This window comes from Zosterops lateralis (assembly GCF_965231275.1).
Source record: "Zosterops lateralis genome assembly, chromosome: Z".
Classification (NCBI taxonomy): Eukaryota; Metazoa; Chordata; class Aves; order Passeriformes; family Zosteropidae; genus Zosterops; species Zosterops lateralis.
This window is the reverse complement of record NC_139800.1, coordinates 76,473,759-76,496,089: the sequence shown is the minus strand read 5'-3', so window position 1 is coordinate 76,496,089 and position 22,331 is coordinate 76,473,759. Positions and strand designations below refer to the sequence as shown.

At 40.9% G+C, this 22,331-nt stretch overlaps 1 protein-coding gene across 1 annotated transcript in view; it reads left to right on the top strand.

The window, feature by feature from the left end:
- The window catches only part of MSH3 (mutS homolog 3), an 88,275-nt gene that overhangs the window by 14,067 nt on the left and 51,877 nt on the right, over positions 1–22,331 (top strand). Inside the window, exons 9-10 of the mRNA XM_083884096.1 lie at positions 15,967–16,079; positions 17,816–17,930. Coding sequence (XP_083740222.1) covers positions 15,967–16,079; positions 17,816–17,930 — 228 coding nt within the window. The remainder of the gene's footprint in view (positions 1–15,966; positions 16,080–17,815; positions 17,931–22,331) is intronic.

The following is a 22,331-nucleotide window of genomic DNA, read 5'->3' as shown; positions in this document are numbered from 1 at the left end:
AGCTCTGATGAGCTTCCCCAGACTCACACCTGGTCCAAAGGTGCATTATTTCTCATGTGGCTGCAAAGCATGGAAAACACGCTGTGTTCAGCAGCTATATTTGTGGCATTGTACTGGTCAGTAATATTCGTGGGGTTGGAATTTTTTTCCTCCCCTCCATTTGAGATAGAAATTATTAAATGAAGAACAGTTAAGTCTTGAGCTCGATGCTTGTCCAGTTTCTTGGTATCCAGAAGTTAACTTTTTACATAGAAAGAAAACCCCTACCTCATAAAGAGAAACAGGAAAAGTAAAACTTCAAAGGCTTTGTTTGCATGTTTTGGCAACTGTTTGATTTATTATTACAGGACAGATCAGAAACTGTAGGAGGTGACATGTAAGTTATAGTACTTTTTTTGTGTCTGCTCTGGTTGTGATGTTGCTTGTCTTTTCTCTCGGTATATATTCATATAATATAATCTTTCATATATTCAAATGGAGGATAACACTTAATCTCTTAGAACTGGTGTGCAAGTTAAATTTTTTTTAACAGTCTGTGAATGTTGGCATATTTGTTAAAGCTCTAGTGTTTTTTAATAAGGACTGGTTTTTCATAATTTATTTAGCTTTGAAGCTGACTTGGGACATAACTCTTTCCCTGTGAAACAGTGTCATTGAGGATACCTTGGGTGTGTTAACATCTCAGACATTACCTTTTCCCTCCCATTTCCTGCCCTCATTGTTAGTGCCAGGAGTTAGAAATTCAGCAGTTTTAATCTAGGCAGGGATGTCAATGAGACATTATGAGAGAGGAAGACTGAGGCTGTCTGCATGTTTGACATGGAGGTGGCAGTGATATGGAGTGAGGAGCTCTTGTAGTCGTGGTTCCCAGCCCCTTCTGAGCTGGGGAGGAGAGGCCATGAATTTATTTATTTTTTGTAAACCCGGAATGTAATTGCTTTCTTAATTTTGAAGAGAATGAAACTGAAGTGGGTTTTTATGTACCATCAATCTTCTGAACTGCAGAAAGGAATAAGATTTATCTTTCAGGCTGTCTTTAGCAGTTTAATTTTGTGCTTGACTGACAATGTTTGTCTCTTTTAACAGATGTTCTTTTCTATGTATGGCAGAGGTAAGAGGCTTTCGGTAAATTAGAGTCCTGAAGAGTGTGCTTTAGGCATGGACTCTTCCTCTGGGAATTTGGAACAGTACAAATGACTGTTAGATGTTCAAAATTCATATGAATATTTTCTGGGTTCTTAGTAGAGAATTTGAAATCACTACGGTAGTAATTAACTCTGTATTACCTTGCAGCACAGTATTTTTAAAAGAAAAAGACTTTGTGTAAGATACTTGCTTTCAGTTTATGTAAAAGACTTTCTCCAGAGGGAGATAGATTTACTTAAGAACATTTTCTAGCAAATATATTTGAATGTATTCCTGGTTTCTGTTGTGCCTGGCTGGCTGGCTTCTGTCAGTTGAAAGATAACTGCCCTCCATCCCTCCTGCCTGTTGTTTTACAGCTATGCTCCTGCTTTCTGGAGTCTTGGCCACTTCCTCCTGTCTCTGCCCTTCTCTTTATGTGTCTTGGGTGTCCTTGTCTCCATTTCCAGCCAGATTCCAGGCATTCCTGGCAACCTGGCAGGAATTCCTGCTCCTGCATGCCTCTTTGCAGAGGTGTGGCTGAGAGGACCTTCAGGTGGAGAGAGAATCAGCAGGTACAGCACCGAGGAGGGTACAAGTGCCACCCTTCCATCCTGCTTCATCTGTCACATGTCCTGGGTAGTGCAGGGGTATGGAAAGGAAGGAAAAGCAGCTTCCTGGACAGCCACCTGCCATCTCACTGCATGCCTTCTATTGCTTTGTGGGTGTGCATCTTCCTTTTTACTAAACAGGTCTTGTCAGGGCATGAGGAGGAACCAGGAGAACCCTGTGAAGAGCAAGGTGGTGTTCAAATAATAATAGAAGCCTTTGAGTTGAAAGGGACATTTATAGTTCATCTAGACCAACATCTCAGCTGCAGGTAGACCAGGTGGGTCAGAGCCCTGTCCAGCCTACTCTGAATGTCTCCAGGGATGGGGCACCTGCCATCTCTTCTTGGGCAGACTGGGCCAGAGCCTCACCACTCTCATGGCAAAATACTTCCTTATATCCAGTCTGAATCTACTTTCTTTTAGTTGAAAGGCATCACCCCTTGCCATGTTTCAACAGACCATACTAAGAATTCTGTCCCCATTTTCCTTTCCCCATCCCCATCTTCTGTCCCCTTCTTCTTTGAAGAATTGAAAGGCCACAGTGAGGTCACCCCAAAGCTTCTCCTGTCCAGGCTGAACAATGCCAGCTCTCCCAGCCTTTCCTCCCAGCAGAGCTGCCCCGGCACCAGAATCTGAATGTCAGTGCCCTTGGGCTGCCTAAGCAAAGAAATGCTTTTCTAAATACCATCATGAAATGCACTTCTATTTGACTTCAATTAAGTTATATTGGAATATATTTATTTTATCATTTTGGAATCTGCTATTCAGTACTCAAAGCCATGATGTAATTTTGTGAGCCATGGCAGAGGGGCAACTACCCACTCTATGAATTAATCATCCTGTGATTTATAATTAGTGTACTATCAGATGTTATTAATTGCAGAGTAACACGTTTGGCTTTTAATGTATTGAGGAAGGGAGTCCCAGAATGGAGGTTCCCCAGCAGCTTTGTGAGTTAAAGAGTTGGCTGTATTCCCACAGTCCTTTTTTATATGATCATTGCAAAAGTTTTTGCAGCATCATAGAGAACTGCAGCAGGAAATAGAAACCCACAAATACCAAGAAACCTCTTTTTTTTTAACATAATCCTTTTTGTTTGTTTGTTTGTTTGTTTTTTAAAGAAAGAGAACTTGTCCTGAGTGTTGCTGTGTTGAGAGTGGTACGTTTGGAGTTGGCTGTTGAGAGAGGACTCAGCAGGATCTGCAGACCCTCTGCTGCAGCTCAGATACAGGAAGGATTTCAAAATTATGAATGAATTTTTATGTATTAATAGGGATGTATTTTCAGATACTTCTGGCTCATCACTGACCATGAGCAGAAGCTAGACCAGTACGCCTCATGTTAAACTGAGTGAAGGGAATTCTTGGGATTTTGTTGGGAACGTTCTTCATAGACAGATTATGCCAACAACTTCTTGTATTGTAGAAGATAGGTGCTGAACAATAAGAAGGCTGTGTGTCTTCTGAACAAAACATCCTTCATCTGACAGAAAACCTCAGTTTCACTTGGTAGTTTTATCCCTCTCCTCCCTCTAATATTGTAACCATTTGGTTGATTGGTAATAATAGAAGATTTATTACTCAGTTTCCTTAAGTCTTGGGTTATAAAATCTAATAAGTTGAAGTAATTATCTGTTGTCTGTAGAATTAAGATACTATTTTTTCTTCAGTTTTTGACTTATTTGAAAAACCCCAGGCAGAGCAAAGACAAAACTCTGTGACCTCTGTCTTCAGTTCACTTCTCCAGGGATGATGTGCAGCCTTGTGATACTTAAAACTGTATTTTGAGCTGAACATTGCTAGCCCCTAAAGTGTAAACATGAGATAAATTGAATTTCACCTTAGAATTCTTTTTTATTTTTTTTCCTTAAAAGCATACCACTTGGCCCAAGCTGCCTTCACCTTCTTCCTTGAAATGTTGTGTTTTTTTTTTTTTTTTCCATTTGTAAAATATTTTAAGTGGCTTTTTGCAGTTGGCTCCTTAATGGTAAATCCTTGGAAAGAAAGAATAGACAGTGTACAGCTATAGTGCATTCTAAATTAACCCATGTGAAGAAGAACTGCCTTGCTTTTTATCTTGTATTAGCTTTTCGCAGAACAGGAAATCAAAGTAAACAACAATTTCTGGTGAAAACATTCCACTCTTGAATTACAGGAATGTGGCATAAGAAGAAAATATTTTATATTGGGAGTATAATTGTTAACACTCTATTTTTATTTATTCTGTTAGAGATGAGACTGTGTTTAAGCATCTTTGTACATCTCACAGGAAAGCCTGAAATGATTTGTTGAAAAATTAACAAGTTCAATTCATCACATTTAATGGACTCTTAAATCTGTATCAGCTTATCAAAGGAGACATTAATTACAAGTTAATTGACCAGCCAGATGTATCCTGTTTTCTGTCCAGCAGCCTCTATTAAAACCATTACAAAACATGCAAAGCTCTTTATCTGATGGAGATGAGAAGTTCCCCGTGCCAAATTCTGCTTTAGCAGAGAGATTTTGATGGTGTTTTCTGAGCTGAGGTGTGTGGGGTGAGCAGGGGTGAGGCTGAGCAGATATTCCTGCATGGACAGAGTGTTTTGTCCTTTGGTTTTACAACATTGGTTCCCAAGTTTGGACAGGGTTGTCCCCAGGTATCAGGAGGGCTCCTGGACCCGTCCCAGGTTTCAGTTTCGCAGCTATGAGGTGTTTGGGAGCTGCAGAGCTCCCCCAGTAGGGAATCTCTGCTCCTGGGGACAGACCCACCCACGCTGTGTGTCAGAACCACACTTGTCATTGTGCAAGGCAAGTCATGACCAAACTGAGCAGCTTTTTCCTCCTTTCAGAAGCCAGAGCTTGGCCTTCCTGGCGACTGGCAGAGAGCTGTCAGGGTTTGAAGCCTTATTTCAATGTTTGTCTACCATTTGCAGGGCTTTTTTTTTTTTAATTAGATGTGTGAGAACCATGATTGTATTTGAGGAAGAATTATTAAAAAGAGCATGCCATTAATGCACATTACCAAAACTCTGAAGCCTCTTCTGGTTTTTGAGTGGAGAATGAAAGCAGTGTTAATTGCCAGGTTAGCACATGTAACAATAAAGATTCCTGCTCTTTTCTGTCTTCTCCTGCTTTCATTCAGATTACTTCCTAAGGAGTTTCTTGCTCACTTTCAGACATGGGTTTATTGTTATATTCAGCTCCCTATTCAGATCTTAAAAGTTTTATTCCAAGTGCTGCCATGGTTTGACAGCTTTAAAGGAGAATAACTCCAGTAACAGCAAAGAAGACAGGAGTGGGGTTGGAGCAGAACTTTGCCTATTGTATTTGTATTTGAAGGTAGCATCTCACTGGGTGTCTTTGTGAGCTTGGAATTGGGAGTCTTTTTATTTTAATCATAGCTGGAGAGCTCAGATGGAGACATTTCTGGAAGAAAATCAGGGGTAATACAATTTTCCAGCCTCATCTGGCTGCGAGGTCATTAGGGACAATGCACTGGAGCATCACACAGCTGGATCTTTCTTGGAAAAGTGTAAAAAGTCTTTGCAAGGTCCAGGCCATGTGCAAAGGCAAATTTAGGTTAGTTATTGAAATGTCTTCAGAACAGTGGGTTTGATTTTAGGATGGATGTTTAATACTTGGGGTTTTTTATGGTCTCTGATGACGTCTGTAATTACAGATGCTGACGTCTGGAAGATCCTGTTGTGGCTTGAAAATTTTTATTTCTGTAGTGTAGAGGATACTCGAATGTGCTAGTGTCCCCAATGTTGAGCCTCCAAATTGAAGAGAAAAAAGGGAAAGATGAAGTAGTTACATAATCTATCATATCCTTTCACTTGGAGTTGGTTCAAGTGGTTCTGTCAGTGGCGTGAGAGGAGAATGAAATGTGAACAGTGAGTTACACATGCCAAAAACTAAAAAAAAAAAGGGACTTTGTGCCACAGTCTCAGCTAAAAGAATATGATTGGATATTTGGCGTAAATGGTGTGTCCTGGAGTTCCTGATGCAGATGGAGTTTGCCCATAGGTAAGGGAAGAACATATCTCTTACCTTGTAGGTGGGTGAAGTCCATCACAAGAAGACATGTTAAGTGAATTCCTCCATGGAATATCCCTTAGTTTTCTGCTCGGAGCACAGACCTTGGGTTCCTGAGGTGAGGAGCAAGCAGGTCACCTGAAGCTGTGGTGTGAGCACAGACCAGGCATCAGACCCATCCCAGAGCTCGTCACTGGGCTGTGTTAACAGTGCTTTAAATGTTGCGTACCCTCCTCTTTTCTGTGGCACAGAAGGGTCTGCAGGAGCAGTGACTGTACAGCCAGTCTGTGTGTTCTTGTTCTTATTCCTGCAGTTGGTCTACAGCTGGTTTGTAACACATCTAATGACTTACACAGTTTCTTAGAATATTTTTTTTCTTAAAATCTTGGGAAAGTTGGTCTTGGATGAGCTTTCTGGAACTCAGGTGTTAGAGTTTTTGGGCACTTTGGTAAATGCTCAAGGAAAAGAATCCCCTGGCTTCACTGTATCACCTGTTTGAGCGTTTAGTTGGTCTTGTGGGAGAGAATGCAACTCATGGCTGCTTGGTTTTGTCTGTGCTCCTCTGACCAGAATCTGCTCCAGGCTCTCCTGAATGCCCCCTGGGTGGTAGAAGATGCCCTGTTAACTTTCTCCATGCCAGATGAATTCAATTTCCTTAGTCTCTCCTTATTTGACATATGCTGTTGCCCCCTAATAATGGAATGCAATCACCATGCTGTTTTTCTTTTCCTCTGCAGCCTGAGTGTATTTTTCTTTTAATGATGGCTAATAGTCAGAGGAGCACGTATCCAGAATTTTCAGATTCAGATGTACTTATTGTGAATATAGTACTTATTCAGGTACTTATTGTGAATATAGTTAATTATCAAAGATAATAATTCAGAATATCTCTAAAAATATCTGGATAAAATTATCAAAATCTTGAAGATGTATTTTGGATTTTTTCTCCTTGTTATTATAACTTCTTAGAATAAACAAAGAATTTTAGAACAATTGCAGGTCTTCTGCCTGAGTGCCACATGTAATAACCTAAGAGCATAGCTTGAAAACACAGTATTGGGTATGCTCTCCTTCCATTTTTAAATTGAACTAAGGTATTATGGGCTAATTTTGATTTTACTTTTTCTGATTAAGTTGGTCTGTAACCTTACATGATGCTGAGTATTTATCAACAGGATTCAGTGGGGTGGATTTTTATCTTTAGTTGTTTCATTTGGTTTTTGTTTGTTTTGAGGTATTTATTTTTTTTTTTTTTTTTTGGTCTCTTTTTGTGGCCTTTCAGCTCTTCCATTCCCATGTGGCACTGTGGGCAGAGCACAACCATCTGCTCCCTGGCCTTCCCCCTCCTCCAGGCCATCCCTGGGACTTTGCATGTCCTGTCCCCCTCCAGGACAGCTGTCATGGGGTTCTGTGGCTCTTTGTGTTAATCATACAAGGTTCTGAGCCTCTCTCAGAGGAAGCTGGAAACCAGGAGGCGGGCACTCCATGGCTCTGCAATGCAAAGGAAGACATGTAAGAGCCTCAACAGCAGCTGGATCGCCTCTTGAACCTAAATCCCCTGGACTTAAATCATTTCAATGCAGTGATGGGTGGAAAATCCAGGTGTGGCCTTGCTGCTTGCAGAGGCAATGTGCTTTCTCAGTGAGGTCTGTATTGGATGTTTGGTGCTCCTTGTAAATTTCCACAGCAGTTCATGTTGATTAAAGGAACAGGAATTATGTTTCTGACAGTTCTTGGCAGGTAGAGTAGTGGTAGCAGTGTGGGAGGTTAGCTCAGACTGATTTAAAACAGAGACTTGGATGGACCTTGTCTGTCACCGTCTCAGTTATTTCTTATATAATCATTGGAAATGATGTTTCATAAGCTGGTTGTGACTTCCATTCAATTTCCTACTGATGTTGTTAGTTTGTGCTTGTAGAATATCTTTTTACCACTTACCTGGGCAAATCTGATTCCTACTTCAGCAGTAATCCTTATGACAGAATCGCAGCACCCCTGGGGTTGGAAGGCATGTCTGGAGCTCCCCCAGCCCAATCCCCTGCCCAGGCAGGGTCCCCTGGAGCAGTGACACAGGAACGTGTCCAGCTGGGCTGGGATGTCTCCAGACAGGGACACTCCAGGCCCTCCCTGGGCAGCTCTTCCAGGGCTCTGCCCCTCCATGGACACAAGTTCTTCCTCCTGCTGGGCTGCAACTTGCTGGCCTTTATTTGATGGCCATTGCTCCTCATCCTGGCCCTGTCCCCACTGAGCAGAGCCCGGCCCCATCCTCTGGCAGCCCTTGGAGATGTTTGTATGGATTGATGGGATCCCCTGTGAGCCTTCCCTTCTCCAGCCTGACCAGCCCAGCTCCCGCAGTCCCTGCCCAGCACAGAGATGCTGCAGAGCCCAAATCCTCTCTGTGGCCTCCCCTGGATCCTGGCCAGCAGCTCTGTGTCATTTTAACCATTATGGATTTTCTGTGGTTGATACATTCTGCAGCTTTCAGCTTTGTTTTGGGGGTTCTCTTTAATGCTGTGAAGAAGTAATTAAATTGAATTTAAGATTCTTTCCAGAAGTATGTTGTATTGTAGCTGTCTGCTTTTAATTTTTAATTAAACAGCCTCACCTAGGAAACACTTTTGTTTTTTGGACAAGACACTATGTGTTTTGCATATGTATGTACATTACCCACATAACTTCCAGTGTTTTGAGGGCTATTTGTTGAAATAAAAATGGAGATTTTTGTGCTCACACACAGCATAAGGGAAGGGGAGATAATTAAAATAGTTGGGAAATATAATTTAATTAAAATAGTTGGGAAATATCATTAAGCATCAAGCTTGGTTTTGTTCAAGCTGAATTTAGACTGTTACTTCTGCTGCTAGAGAAGATATGTCTTTGAAAATGATGTTTTCTACTGACTGTTTCCTCCATCAGCTTGATGCTAGAGAGGGGTTGTGATGGTGAGTGCTGATGACAGTAGGCAGAGATTTGACAGAAGCACAATGGTTACACTTCACTGAGAGATCTGGTAGGTGGGAAGCCTTTGCAAAAATATTACAGGAGAGACAGAGAAAAGTGTCTTGTGCTCAGAAGTTTTTGCTGTTGAAAATGAGAACGTTTTGTGTTCCTGTCAGTCGGGACAAGTATGATCAGACAGCACGTGTCCTTGTGGAACAAGGAGCTCTGCATTCACTTTGGGAGGCTGTGTGATGTACTGATGGTGCTGTGGGGTTCTCAAGAGGTAGTAGAAATGCTGTTGTTTAGAACAAGGTAATAGTCCACACTTTCATATTAGAGTCTCAAAACTAATTCTTTCAAGTCTACTCCGTCATCTTTTCCTTTGCTCTGCCTGTCTAGAACTTTTTGTTTTATTTTAGTCACGCTCTTCTTATTTAATTTATTTGTAATATTTTTAAGCATTTCAAAGGGTTTTTTTGGTTTTTTTGGTTTTTTTTTTTTTCCTAAATGATGCAAGATGAAGTGGTAATAATCTTGAGTTACATAATGTGTGGTACAGAACTCAACTTTTCTTCTGCCAGCCTATTATCTGGTGTTGCAGAGTTGCTTTTAGAAAGCCCCTTCTGATAAAGAGCCTTCTAAAAGGCTTGCTAATTCAAAAAGAAATTAAAATAGTATTAAGTGGTGTCCCGAATGAGTGTGCTTGAGGTTGGTCAAAAAATCACCAGCAAGGTATGAGGGAAAAGTCAGGTTGAGTATTAAACTACAAAGCACAACAGCAGTGATAATATGAAGAATAGAGAATCAAAGAGGGATACTTTAGCAGTCAGTAGTTGCAGTGATGTAAACACACAGAGCTGCAGCTGTGAAACAGTTGAGACCAGACACAATAGTAACAGCTAGTGTTGAATTAAATGAGTAATTACTCCCTTTTTACAGTTTGCTTGTCCAGCTGTATGTTGTTGTATGAAGTTTAAGACCCACACTGAAAAGAAAATACAGAAAATGACCCCATCTGATGGGAAAGAACACAGATAATTAACATTTTGTTTACAACTTGGCAAAAACTTGGGCGACACAGGGGTATGAAATACTTCATCCTTGAGGACAAAAAGGGGGATTTGTAATTTGGAAATTATCCCAAAAACACAATGTAGGGCTCATGTTTCATAACTTGTCAGTGAGGTACAAGAAAGAGAGATGGGGCTGAGCCTTCCATGCCTGATTTTAGACTATACAGCATAAATGTGGAGTTTTATTCCTTTGTCACCAGTGCATTTTTCATCTTCATTGTATAGATACAGATATGTGGAAATACTTGTATTTACCTTTTGGGATAATCCCAGGATGTCCTGAGCAAATTGTTGGCTTTGTGTCCTCACTCCTTCCTCACTCACACTTTGATTCAGAAACAGCTATTTGTCCATCATAGGGTGTAATAGAAAGAAAAAAAATAATGCATTTCATCAGTGTGCATGTAGTATGGCAGATATTTGGCAGCGTTTTCCTGTGCTTTGTTTTGTGGTGTTCTTGTTGCCTTTGTTTGTTTGTGGTTGGTTTTTCTGTTTGATTTTTTCATTGTTGTTGTTTTGCTTTTCATTTGATTCGGTATGGGGCTTTTTGTTTTGTTTAATTTGTTTGAAGCCCTGCAAGGAGAGAGCTTTTGCTGTTTTTTGGTTGGCATAATCCTGAATGGAGGAACTGCTGGTTTTGGGGATACACTTGTGCAGCTTTCTCAGCTGGCTGTCTGTGGCATATCTCTGTCAGGGTGCATGTGGAGGGGAGCAGTGGGACCATCACAAGGCAGGTTGGTCCAGGCTTCCTATGAGACCAAACAGTGTGAACTGGGTCCTCCCAGCATCATGTTCTCTACAGCTCCTACAAAACACAGAGGAAGCTGAATATTGCTGGAGGTGCGAACAAGATGCTGCACTGGTTCTGTATAGTTGTGTGGTTTGATACCTGCACAAGGCACTGCAGTTCCCTGTAAGAAGTGCTAGTTGCTGGGTAGGAACTGCTCTGTGCTGATACTATGCAGTAAACTATACTTGCTTGGAGTGTATGGAAAGTATACTTGGAGTGGAAAGAACTTCTACATCAGAGGTTAGGGCTTCATTTATCCCTCCATGTGTTTATTCACAGCCATAGATAATGGAGAAAATGGGTACCTTTCATGTAGTTTCTCTGCCACATTTTGAGTTGGGTTTTCTAACACTCTTTGCAGCCACCTCAGCCTCACACCGTGTTCGAGTGGGCTGGAGTTGTCCTCTCTGGGACTGCCTTTTTGAGGGGTACTGGAGCAGAGTGCTCCCAGGGCAGTGCTGAGCTGTGGAGCTCTGCAGAACACTCACCTCATTCCACAGGGAGCCCTGCTGCCAGCCTGAGTGCTGCTCTCCAGCCTGTTTGGTACCGTTCTGTGAGAGCACTTCCCTGTGAATCATGCTCTGTGCATCAGCTGTGAGGGTGTGTGAAACTGTGAAATAACCTCCCTGAGATCAAGCAGGTACAGGATCTGCGTCTTCTCTGTCCACAGAATCAGCTCCTATGCAACTGAAGGAAATTGAATTGACGTGGTGGGATTGCCTTATTTCAGTGTTGACTATTGCTCATCCTGGCTATTCCTAGGTGCTAATAAATAGTTTCCTAGCAGTTCTTGATCTTTTCTGCTTTCCAAGACATGAGTGCAATGTGTCTTACTCCATTCTTCAGATGGGCAGATGGAAGAAGCCTGAAGAAAGTTTCTATTTGTGGGTGCAGAAGCTGCTACAACTGTGCTTGTGTTTTGTCCTGTGCTAAGTAATTCTGCCCTCACAGAAGGGATGCAGTGTCATACAGAGCCTGCACAGCCCTTTGCTTTTCTCTAACCTCCTTACTCTATTTCTTTGGCAGCTCTTGCCTCTGAGTTCCTAAAGCTAAAACAGTGCTTTCTTAGAATTCCTTGGTTCCGGGCTTCAGGCTTGTCAGTGTGGTTGGAGCTCTTTTCAGATACAGTTCTTCCCAAGAAAATCAGAAAATGTGTTGAGAAATCTTGGTAGTTTGGATGGAAAAAGGCAAGCAAGGAGTTTTCCTCAAGTTTTTCTCTGTGTCTCTATATATATTTGTATGTATATATCCACGTGAGTAAGCAGATACACGTATATGTGTATATGTATATTGAAGTGTGTCAGAGTTGCTTCTGTGCTTTTCAGCAGCTTCTGGCATTCAGGAGGGGTTTGGGATGGGGCATTTTGGAAGCTGGAGGTCCTGTGGGGTAATGTGTTGCATATAACACACTGATAACACCCATGTGGTGATTTCTGTTTGGTTTTCATGGACAGCAGCAATTTGTGTTAGATGCTCAGATATCAGAGAAGTTGACTGTGCTGCTGTTTTCTTGCAATGCCAGTCTCCATCTCTGGCATCTGAAAGCTGCTCAGAGCAAATGTGGGGAAGTACTTGACTCTGACTGCAGAAAAAGCTGTGCTTCTAAAAATGTGTGTGCTCAGTGCCAAAAGAACAACTGCTTGGAAATGTCCCTGAGGCTTTTCCAGAGAAGCTGCTGCAGCTCCATGCCAATATTCACCAAAAAAGGAAGGATGGTTGTTCTCCGTTCCCACAGACATACTCAGACCTGAGCCCCCTGAGCTGGGAGTGGCTGGATAACAAAGGTAACACAGTGGTAACAAGTAAGGGAAATGCAATTTCTGCCAAGCATGTTGATAAAGGAAAGCAACACCATGTGTTTGGATATCTGAGAGGACTAATGCATTCAGGTTGCCTTGTCCTGCTGGGCAGTGCTGGCATTTTTTCCCTGCAGTGACAGACTGGTCATCCCAGCAGAATAAACTGAGAAATGCAGAGAAAAGAGCAGTTTGAATAAATTCTAAGGGAAAAATTAAATAAATCATTTGTGCTTTACAGATCTGGGCTTAGTATCAGAAGTAAAAATTTTATACTAAATTTTAGGAGCAGACACCTTCCCAAATTCTGCATCATTGATGTCCTTGTGTTGTGAAACACAGCTGTGCAGGGAAATTTTTGTCTATGCACCCCTGCTTGTGAAAGTACTAAAGCAGAATGGGCACAGCAGGATAGTAGTTGAAAGGTAAAATTCTGCAGTTACTCTCTTTTGTTAGGAGGACTTGCTGAGCTTTAAGAAAACTTAGTTTGGACGTGTCTGTTTTGCAATAAGTTCCTATTCACTTTATGCCTGTTTGATTGTGAATGGTAGAGCAGCAATGAAGTGATTTCTGCTTTATTCAACAAACTGCACTTAGCTCTTGTGCTTAAAGCAGAGTCATTCCTAATAAAAGATTTTGTTATTTTTTAGATATCTTGAGTCAGTTTCTGTAAATTAGTTTTATTTATGTTGCTTCCTTTTAGCTTCTAGCGTTTTTATAAATGTTTTTCTTAAAAGAGTTTTCCATCAAACTGAGAGCTCTCTTTTAAATATTTTTCCTACAGCACTTGTTAAGCAATGAATTTTAAGTGGATGCATTGAATTGTCAGATAAATAGAGGAATTACACCCAGCAGTGTTGATCCTTTTTCACTTTGCCAGCAGGGTGGCAGATAAATCAGTCCCTCTAGTAACAGAATTGCAGAACAGCGTAGGTTAGGATGCACAAGTTACATTATTACATTATTACAGTGTGTGTAGGATCCCATCCTTTATTCAGCTGGCTGTGGACACACTGATTTCAGATCCTTGGCTGTGCATGGTGGTCAAGTCCTTGGGCAACTTTTGTGATTTACCTTGAGAGGAGAGGCAGTTCTGCACCAAAGCCCAGGTGTGGGAGGAGCAGGGTGTTCTGATGGGGGCACTGGGGGGGTCCCTCCAAGCTCCCTGGTCACTCAGTGTCCAGTTCAGCGAGTGCAGAAGGACTGGGCAGGGTAGGTGAGGGAGCTTTGAGAGATTGGGTTGATAAGCTCAGGGACTGAGAGCATGGTTTGTTTTCAGGGAGCTGGGAAGAGTTGAACTGCAGCTCATTTGGAGCTTCTGACAAGAGTGATGTTTACAAAAGTTGATGGTGAATTGACTTCTGATTTAAATAGGCATTGGTGGCTGGAGAGATAAAATAAGCATCGACATATCATTCTGCCTAAAATCAGGAAAATGGCCTTTGGTGATCATCTTGTTGCACAAAGGACATACATGAGAACCTTCTGCAGCAAACTTTATTTTCACAGATCTTGATAAAAATTTAAGGTTTTTTACACATTGACTCTGTTACTTTCCATATTTTTTTTTACTTTATCTAAAATATCAGGTGTATATTCTAAGTCAGAATGTCATATATGTATTTGATGTTGCTGTATATAGAATACGAATATTAAAATATGTGAAGATCTTTGCTGATCACTGAGCTGGTAATTTTAAATTAGTGAATGATTTTAAATGTCTCCCATTCATAGAGCTGACAAACAAAAATACTGTCAGAAGTCACTCAACATATATTGATTGTAACTATCATATTCCAGAATTTGTGCTAAGGAGTTGGATACGTTTGGTTATAAAAGGGAAGAAAATACGTTAAAGAAAATGATGCCAATTAATGTTTAAATGTTAGAAAACAAACAGGTGTGGCATGAACCATCCAGTGAAATACACCCAAAGCCTTCCTTTTTGGCTTTTATTCTACAAATTAGCTCTGCAGACCTTGTTAAACCTTTCTTTTCAGTAGTCATTGCTATAAAAACATAAAGAGGTAGAAATGAGAACTAAAAATTTTATTTAAAAATATTTATCTGAAAAATAAAATTTTTATTTAAAAATACTTCTCTAAGTCCCTAACTCACACATGGTCAGCAGAAAGGCCCTTCTGTCTTTTAAGGCTGACTCAAAGGAGCTGTGCTGGTCTCCAGGTACCATCCATCACCTCATGAAGTGGTGCTGAAGGGGTGTTTTTGCACCACTGCAGTGAAACACTGCAGTGTTTTACCATTTTACAACATTTACCAAAAGGGGTGGATGTACTAGAGCACATCTAGTGGGGGTTGGAGCAAGGGGAAGGCAAGGAAGAAGGCAAGGAAGAAAACAGCTGACTGGTGTTGGTATTTTCTTTTGCTTGGAGAATGTTTGCTCATTCTGAGAAAGGTTGGGCAGAGGAGACTCCCAGAGAGTATAAAGACTGAAAACTTAATTTGGTCAGTCAGTAAAAGGCAGGGAAAGGATCACAGAGCATGTGTTGGGGCAAGTCTGGTCAGTTGGACATGTGGTGTGGAAATTAACTCTCATTTTTAAGAGTTGGGCCTTGGAGATGTATTGATACTTTCAGGTGGGAGTATGTTGAATGTAACACAGAAAATCTCTGTCTGTTTTTTTCCTGTGAAGTTGAAAATCCCTGCTGAAAAGGTATTGATCAACTTCCATGCTGTAACACCTACACAATCTCTCTCATTGGCATAATTCCAGTATTCTCAAAGCACTTGGTTAATTCACATCCCATGGGGAGTGTGAGTGTGAGTGAAAACCCTGAGGCCAAGTAGGTTCTGTGCATGTCTTTTCACTGGAGCTTTCTCCTGGCCCGTGGTTCAGTGCTCACTGTGTAGCTGTGTAATTGTGCTCAGGGCTGGCAGGGGCGCCATGTGTTCTTCTTTCTGTTTTTTTAGCCAGCATATCTGTTCAATGCTTATCAACAACTGTGCAAATTGCAATGATAAAGCAGCATCCAATCTTCATTTCAGCAACCAGTTAGGAAAAACAGCCAGTGTGGAAATGCCGTATCTTGTGGAGTTTTCTGTGTTTGCTGGTGCTGTTAAACTGGGAGAAACTGCTGATATGCTGGCAGGAGTGGGTTATTAAGAATAAATAATATCCTTGGGTGCCTAGACTGCAAAAAGACTAAAAGAAATCCAGCACTTGAGTTCGATAGCGTGGAACAAAATCTTCCAAGACAAAGTATAATTAAATACGGCAATAGGATAGGATAAATAGGTTAAGTGTTTGACATCAGAAGTCTTTAAGAAGATGTAAGGCAAATATTTGTTATGACTGGTGAAGGCATGTTTGTATCTACCTTGCAGGTATCCTGGATCACCTCTTGCAGTCTTTTGGCTGTGTTTGCTGCTGTTTGGGTTTGCTTTATTTTCACTTTCATAGAGGTTAGAAGAAACATTTAAAAAAATACACCACAGTTGGAAATGTTTTCAACCTACTTTAGTAGATCGTCTCTTCATTCTTTATCCATTCAACTCCTAACAAAGCAAAGACAAAAGAAAGTGTACCTTTGTAACCTCCTTCAGTGCTCTTCATGAAGGGAGTGTAAAAACCTGAAAATCAATTTTTTTTTTTTTCAGGTTACAGGATGACAGAATTAGGATAGAAAGGATGGAAAACCTCAATTTTGAGTACAGTCATGCTTTCCAGAAGGTTACTGACTTCTATACAAAAGAGGTGCCTGGTTCTGCAGGTATGTCATTCAGATTTTTATGCAAAAGAAGTGCCTGACATTACAGATCTTTCATTCCAAATATCTTTGAAGCATGCATCCTATTAGCCTTTACATTCATGCAGGCTTTTGGCAACCTTTGCTTCCTTTTCTGCACAGTGGGATCTTACGCTGGGCTTGGAGGAAAAGGAACATTATTTAAATAGAAATGAACACAAGGCTGCCATTACTTTTTTTCATAGCTTGAAGGTGTGTGTTTAGACAGATTTAAATTTAAATGTGCAGGGGGATTAGTCGACATCTGAAATGTTTCTCACATTCACAGAATCCCAGGATATCTGGGGCTGAAATAGATCTCTGGAGCTCATCTAGGCCAACCCCCCAGCCCCAGGCAAGGTCCCCTGGAGCAGTGACACAGGAATGTGTCCGGCTGGGGTTAGAAGATCTCTGATTCCATGACCATCCTGGGCAGTTGTTCCAGTGCTCTGCCACCCTCCATGTAAAAAAGTTCTTCCTCATGTTGAAGTTGAACTTGTGGTTCATTTTATGGCCACTGCTCCTCATCCTATCACTGGGCACCCCTGAAGAGAGTCTGGCCCCATCTTTTGACGTCCTCTCTCAGTCTTCTCTTCTTTAGACTAAAAAGGCTCAGCTCCCCATCTGTCGTCATAAGAGATGCTCCAGCCTCTTAATCATTTTTATGGCCTCCACTGGACCCTCTACAGCAACTCCTTGTCTTTCTTGAACTCTGGAGCCCAGAACTGAGCACAGCATTCTGTGCCCTGGGCAGGGCAGAGGGGCAGGATCCCTGACCTGTTGGCCATACTGTTCCTAATGGACTCCAGGATCCCACTGAGCCTCCTGGCCCCCAGGACACTCTGTCAGCTCATGGTCAACTTGTCATCCACCAGCACTCCCAGGTCCTTCTCCACAGAGGGGTCTCTTGTAGGTCACTCCCAATCTGTTCTGGTACTTGGGCTTATTCCTTCCCAGGTGCAGGACCTGTATTGCCCTTATTGAACCTCCTTAGGTTTCTCTCTGCCCAGCTCTCTCAAACAATGTCCCCTTGGTGAATTCCTGCTGGCCACTCCTGATGACCTTTCTTTCTGCATGTTGGTGATGACCTCCAGATCCATCTGTCTCATCTTCCCAGGGATGGAGGTGACTGACTGGGAGTTTAATGGGTGTTCTTTCTTGCCCTCTCGGAAGACAGCAGTACCATTCTTGTTATTAAATTCTAAAGTTCTTGCAGGTGTTATCTGAGAACAGGAGAACAGCTTTAAAAACATCCCTGAAAAAAACTGAACTCTTTGGGTTTTTAAAAATACCAGTTTATGTGGTGGTATTGTGGAGTGAGTTCTCCTGTTGTTGCAGCTGGAACAGGCACTGTAGTAGAGCACAGAGCACTGTGTGCAAAAATGAAGATGTCAGAATTCCATTCTTAGTTTGTATATTTAGAAGATTGTTATGCCAGCAGTTAGTCATTTTTTTATGAAGAAAAACTCATGGAGTCAAATGTTTTCTGTTTCATAATGTGTTTACACTTTTGCAATGTTCTGCATTATTTGGAGTCGTAAGTGTTATTTTGATGCCTTGCTTTATGTTGATTTATAGATGTCATAAAACACTGTACATACATTACCTATTTCTATTAGAATAAATTGGAAAGCAGATTATGCTGTTCCTGCAATACCTTAGTAGCAGACAGTGAGTTAACCAGAAAATAAACATTTAAGAAGAAAATTATTTTTTTTTAGGTCCTAAAAACCTATCTGTAATACTAAGCTTGGATAAGCCTGTTATTTGCTCTCTGGCAGCAGTAATTGCATATCTCAAAGAATTTAATTTGGAAAAGATGCTTTACAATCCAAGGTAAGTTGCCTTTTATAAATTTCCAATTCAAAGCACCACTTCTTGCAAATTTTAGCAGACAGTATCCCTGATTGTAATGAAAAACATGCTAGTGATAAACACAGTCTTTGTAAAAATGATACCTTACATTTGATTGCCTAATCAGAACTGAAAGAGTCAAGTGGTTTATTTGGTGTTTCAGGAAACCCTTTATGAAGTATGTTGTGTAGACATTACTGTCAGTGATGTGAATGAGCAGGTACTGGTGCCAAGTGTTACTGAAAACTAGGTGGAAAATTCGTTTGTATCAGCTGTGACATCTCAACCTCTGTTTTACTGTGTAACCAAAATGTAGGGCTTTTCTGGGCAGTTTACAAAAAAAAAAACAAAAACAAAACAAAACAAAAAACCCAGAAAACTGTTGCAACTTAGCTTTGCAGATGTCCTTGCAGTTTGCCAGCAATGTGTAAATAAGATTTTCTTTCTATAGCTCTGGAGGCAGGTATAAACTGTAGTGTGTTGTAATATTCAGGCAGTACTCAACAGGTCTGTTTGAATTGTTGACTCTAGTTATCAGTTTTAAAGAGAACTGTTTAATGCATCTTGGCTTTCTGGAAAATCCCTTGGCTAGACTCAGTGGTAAGTAGGAGTGAGGAGAAGGATCATGGCAAAAGCGGTTGCTAGAGCATCACCATTTGTGCAAAGTTACTGCAAAACCACACAGACATGGATATAACTTTGTAGTTATATCACCTAAGTAGTCCAAACACTTGGGTTTATTAGATATGCTGAGATGAGTACTCAAGATTTATGACAGGCTTATACAGGTGGAATCAAATGAAAATGGAAAGATGTCACTGCTAAAGCTTCTGTCTTGCACAAGTATAAGACGTTGCTGTCCTACCTGGCTTAGCTTTGAAAATATCATTGAGGCTTATTAAATAAAACAGCTTTATCTATTGTGGATCCTCTGCAAAATATTCCCCCAGTTGTCTCATAACTATGCAGGATTTAATAAAGTCAGTCTGGCTGCAGACTGGAAACACAGAAATATGTCAAGTCATTTGTAGATCATTCACATGTTGTGTGGGATTCTGAGAGTTTGAAGCCTAATTTTGAAGGGCTCCCTACATTACCAGTTTAGATTACCAGCTGCATTTAAAGCATTAACTGCAGGTGCCAGCTTTAAACATTGCTTAAACACTTTCCCAGGTGTCCACCAAAATATTTGGAAATTATACATGCATTCTGAATTTTGGGGTGGATTTCTTTCCTTAGGTTGGTCTTCTCTCCAAGTTGTATTTGAATGTTAACAAAAGATTTGATGTGCTAATAGACCTAATGGGGAAGGGATTCCTGTGGCATCTTCTCTGCTGATCCATCAAGGGATGTGCTGATCTGAGATGTTCCTGCACTGTGGTGTGCCTCCTTATCTTCTTTGACTGCCTTTTTTAAAAAATAACTGTTTTTTCAGCATGCTGGCATAGGTGGAGAAATCTCAGTGATCTTCTGAGGAAGAAAATGAATTCCAAGGAAATGCCATTTCTTGGTCAGTTCATGGGTCACTGCTGTCACAGTGCCCTGTGTGCAATCACACAGGAGGTGAATGTTCTTTCAGGTGGAGAAAATGTGAAATCCATCTTTTATGTAGAAGTAATTCAGTAGCAGAGGACAAATATAATTATGTGGAGGCTTATGTAGCAGCAGTCAGTCACATTTGTAACAGCTGCATGCTAAAATAAAGTACATTATAGACTGGGAAGGAAAAACACTAAATCTAAGCACTGACATTTGCCTGCTGAAGGTTGTAGGAATGGATTTCTGGGGAATGTATGAGCATCTGAGGGAAAAGGCAAAGAAATACTTAATACCTTGGTGATGTTCTGTGAAGAAATAAAATAACATCTTTTAAGATAACTTTGTGGTCAGGAGCTTGGATTCTGCTGGGCTTGTTTCTAAAGCCTTTATGCTCCAACTACCCAATACTGAGTTCCACTTGCTGCTTGTAGTGTGTCATGGGAATCATCAAGCTGAGCCAAATATTCAGGCAAACTCAATGTCAATATTTTTTCTAATGCCAGCGAAATGCTATCTAAATACTGAACAGTGAAAGACTTCTAAGCAAATGATGTCAGGCTCATAAATGTCCTGAATTAGAAAACAGAAGAGAAATAACTTCCAGTGTCAAGCAGCTTAAAATTCCTAGAATAATTCAGGTCAGTGAGCATATACAGGTGAGTTGGAGAGCATGAAGTGGGAGTTGTGAGGTAGTTTTCAGTTTGTTAATGTGTCACAGGTCTGGATGAAGGCGACCTATTTGATAGGAAGAATGACAGAAAAATTCATTACACCTCTGTACCTTCTTTGGACAAACACTCTTCTCCCAGCTGAACAAAAATTCCCTTAAAGTTTAGTAGGAAGAGTCATGAATTATCATGTAAGTCAAGGAATCCTCATTGGTGGGGCGAAAGCAGGTTTTGCTTTAATATTTCGATGAAGCTTTTAAATGTACTTTTAAGATCCTAAAAAAAGCAAAACATTACAAAGAAGTAAATATTTCTATCACAGCAGGACCCCAATTTATAGCTAGGCTGCTTGAGAGTTCCAGCAGCAAGCAAAATTAGTTTTAATACTGAACAGTACAAGTTTTTTATTAAAGACTTTCGTCAAGAAGTTAGTACACATCTAGAGAGGTTTTGAAGTACATTTGAGTACCCAATTTTGTTTGAAAAAAACTCTCATTTGCTTAGCAGTTGCTGAGGAAATGTCTTGGTGTATTTCAATTTTACCTCTATGTTTTCCAGCATGTTGGATATGGAGGAGAGAGACTTCGGAGATAGTAGTTCGTAGATTTTGAGCAGTGATGGGTGAACTTGAAGAAATGCAGGAAATAAGACACAAAACAAAAAGGAATTCAGATCAAAAATTCTAGCCCTGTGGAAATACTGACTAATGAATTTAAAGATGGTTAATTAAATACAAAACATAGTCTTGGGCTTAATATGTTTGGACTTTGCTACACAGATTGTGGTGAATATCTTCGGTATGGAAACTAAAGAAGACTAGTGCTTCTGTAAAAAGGAAAGACTTGTTTTTATTTCTTAAAGCTTTTAGGGATTCCTGAGTTTCTTATCTGTGTAAGTTCATTCTGTGGTTTATTCACCCCTAGATATCTCAAAGACATAGACTCCAGAGCTCTGTAAAAGGTAATTGGACAAAGAAAATCTGTTGCTTTCAGGGTGTCTTGCAGCTTTACTCAGAAACATTAGAGATTTGGAAAATTAAAGTAGTTGAAAATTCCTGATCTAAATAACATGCATTCACTTAGGCTGAGATACCAGCTATGAAATTATATATATTATCTCCTGTGGAGAAAATAATGAACACAGTAGTAAAACCACCATTCACAGCAAGCTTCTCGAGAGGCAAAGTCACAGAATCCCGGAGTGGTTTGGATTGGAAGTAACTTTCAGGTTTATCCAGTGCCATGGGCAGGGACACCTTCCACTGTCCTGGGTTGCTCCAAGCCCCAGTGTCCAACCTGGCCTTGGGCACTGCCAAGGATCCAGGGGCAGCCACAGCTTCTCTGGGCACCCTGTGCCAGGGCCTCCCCACCCTCCCAGGGAACAATTCCTTCATAAAACGAAATATTTCCTAGTTTAGTTTAAAGCTGTTCCCCCTTGCCCTAATTGCCTGTGTAGAAAGTTCCTCTTACTCTTTTTTATAAACCCCCTTAAGTACTGTAAAAATGACTCAGATGATCTGGTTTCTCCAGTAACACCTAATAACTGAGATCTGGGGATATACTTCAGTGTCCTAAAGCAAAGCAGTAACCGTTTCATACTCATCATCATGTGATCCTACTCTGAAAAAGTAATTTTATGGGCAGGAACCTCATTGTCATGAGTATTCCCTATAAGATTCTAAAGCTCCATAGAAGCTTCTGTTTGTTTACTCTTTTTCTTTCTCTAAGCCCAGAGATGACTTGACCCTGCCTTGCCACGCTCCTCTGTTATGGACTTGCCCGCTGTTTCCATTACTTGGGTTTTGTGCTGCTTGAGTGCCTGAGACTGTTGCAAGTCTTTGCTTTGAAACTGGGGTCACAGTGTCACCTACAGGAGGAGTTATGGCCTTGTGATGCTGTCAGAATGATTTCTGAAAGGTGGCTTTCAGCTGTGCAGGGTGGGCTGGTAGCAGCCTATTAGCATTTCACGCAGGGGTCGTGCTGAAACCTTTGCTGCAAAACCAGCCCTGACTTAATAGTTACCTACAGCTGCCTTCTGCCGTTTGGTCTCTAAATAACTTATAAAGAATGTGAGGTTTTTTCACATTTTTATCAAGTTCTGATCCCAAGCTGAAGGAAGATGAGTGGGTGGAAGCAAAACATGTTCTGTGCTGTGACATGCAGAATTGTTGGTTGGG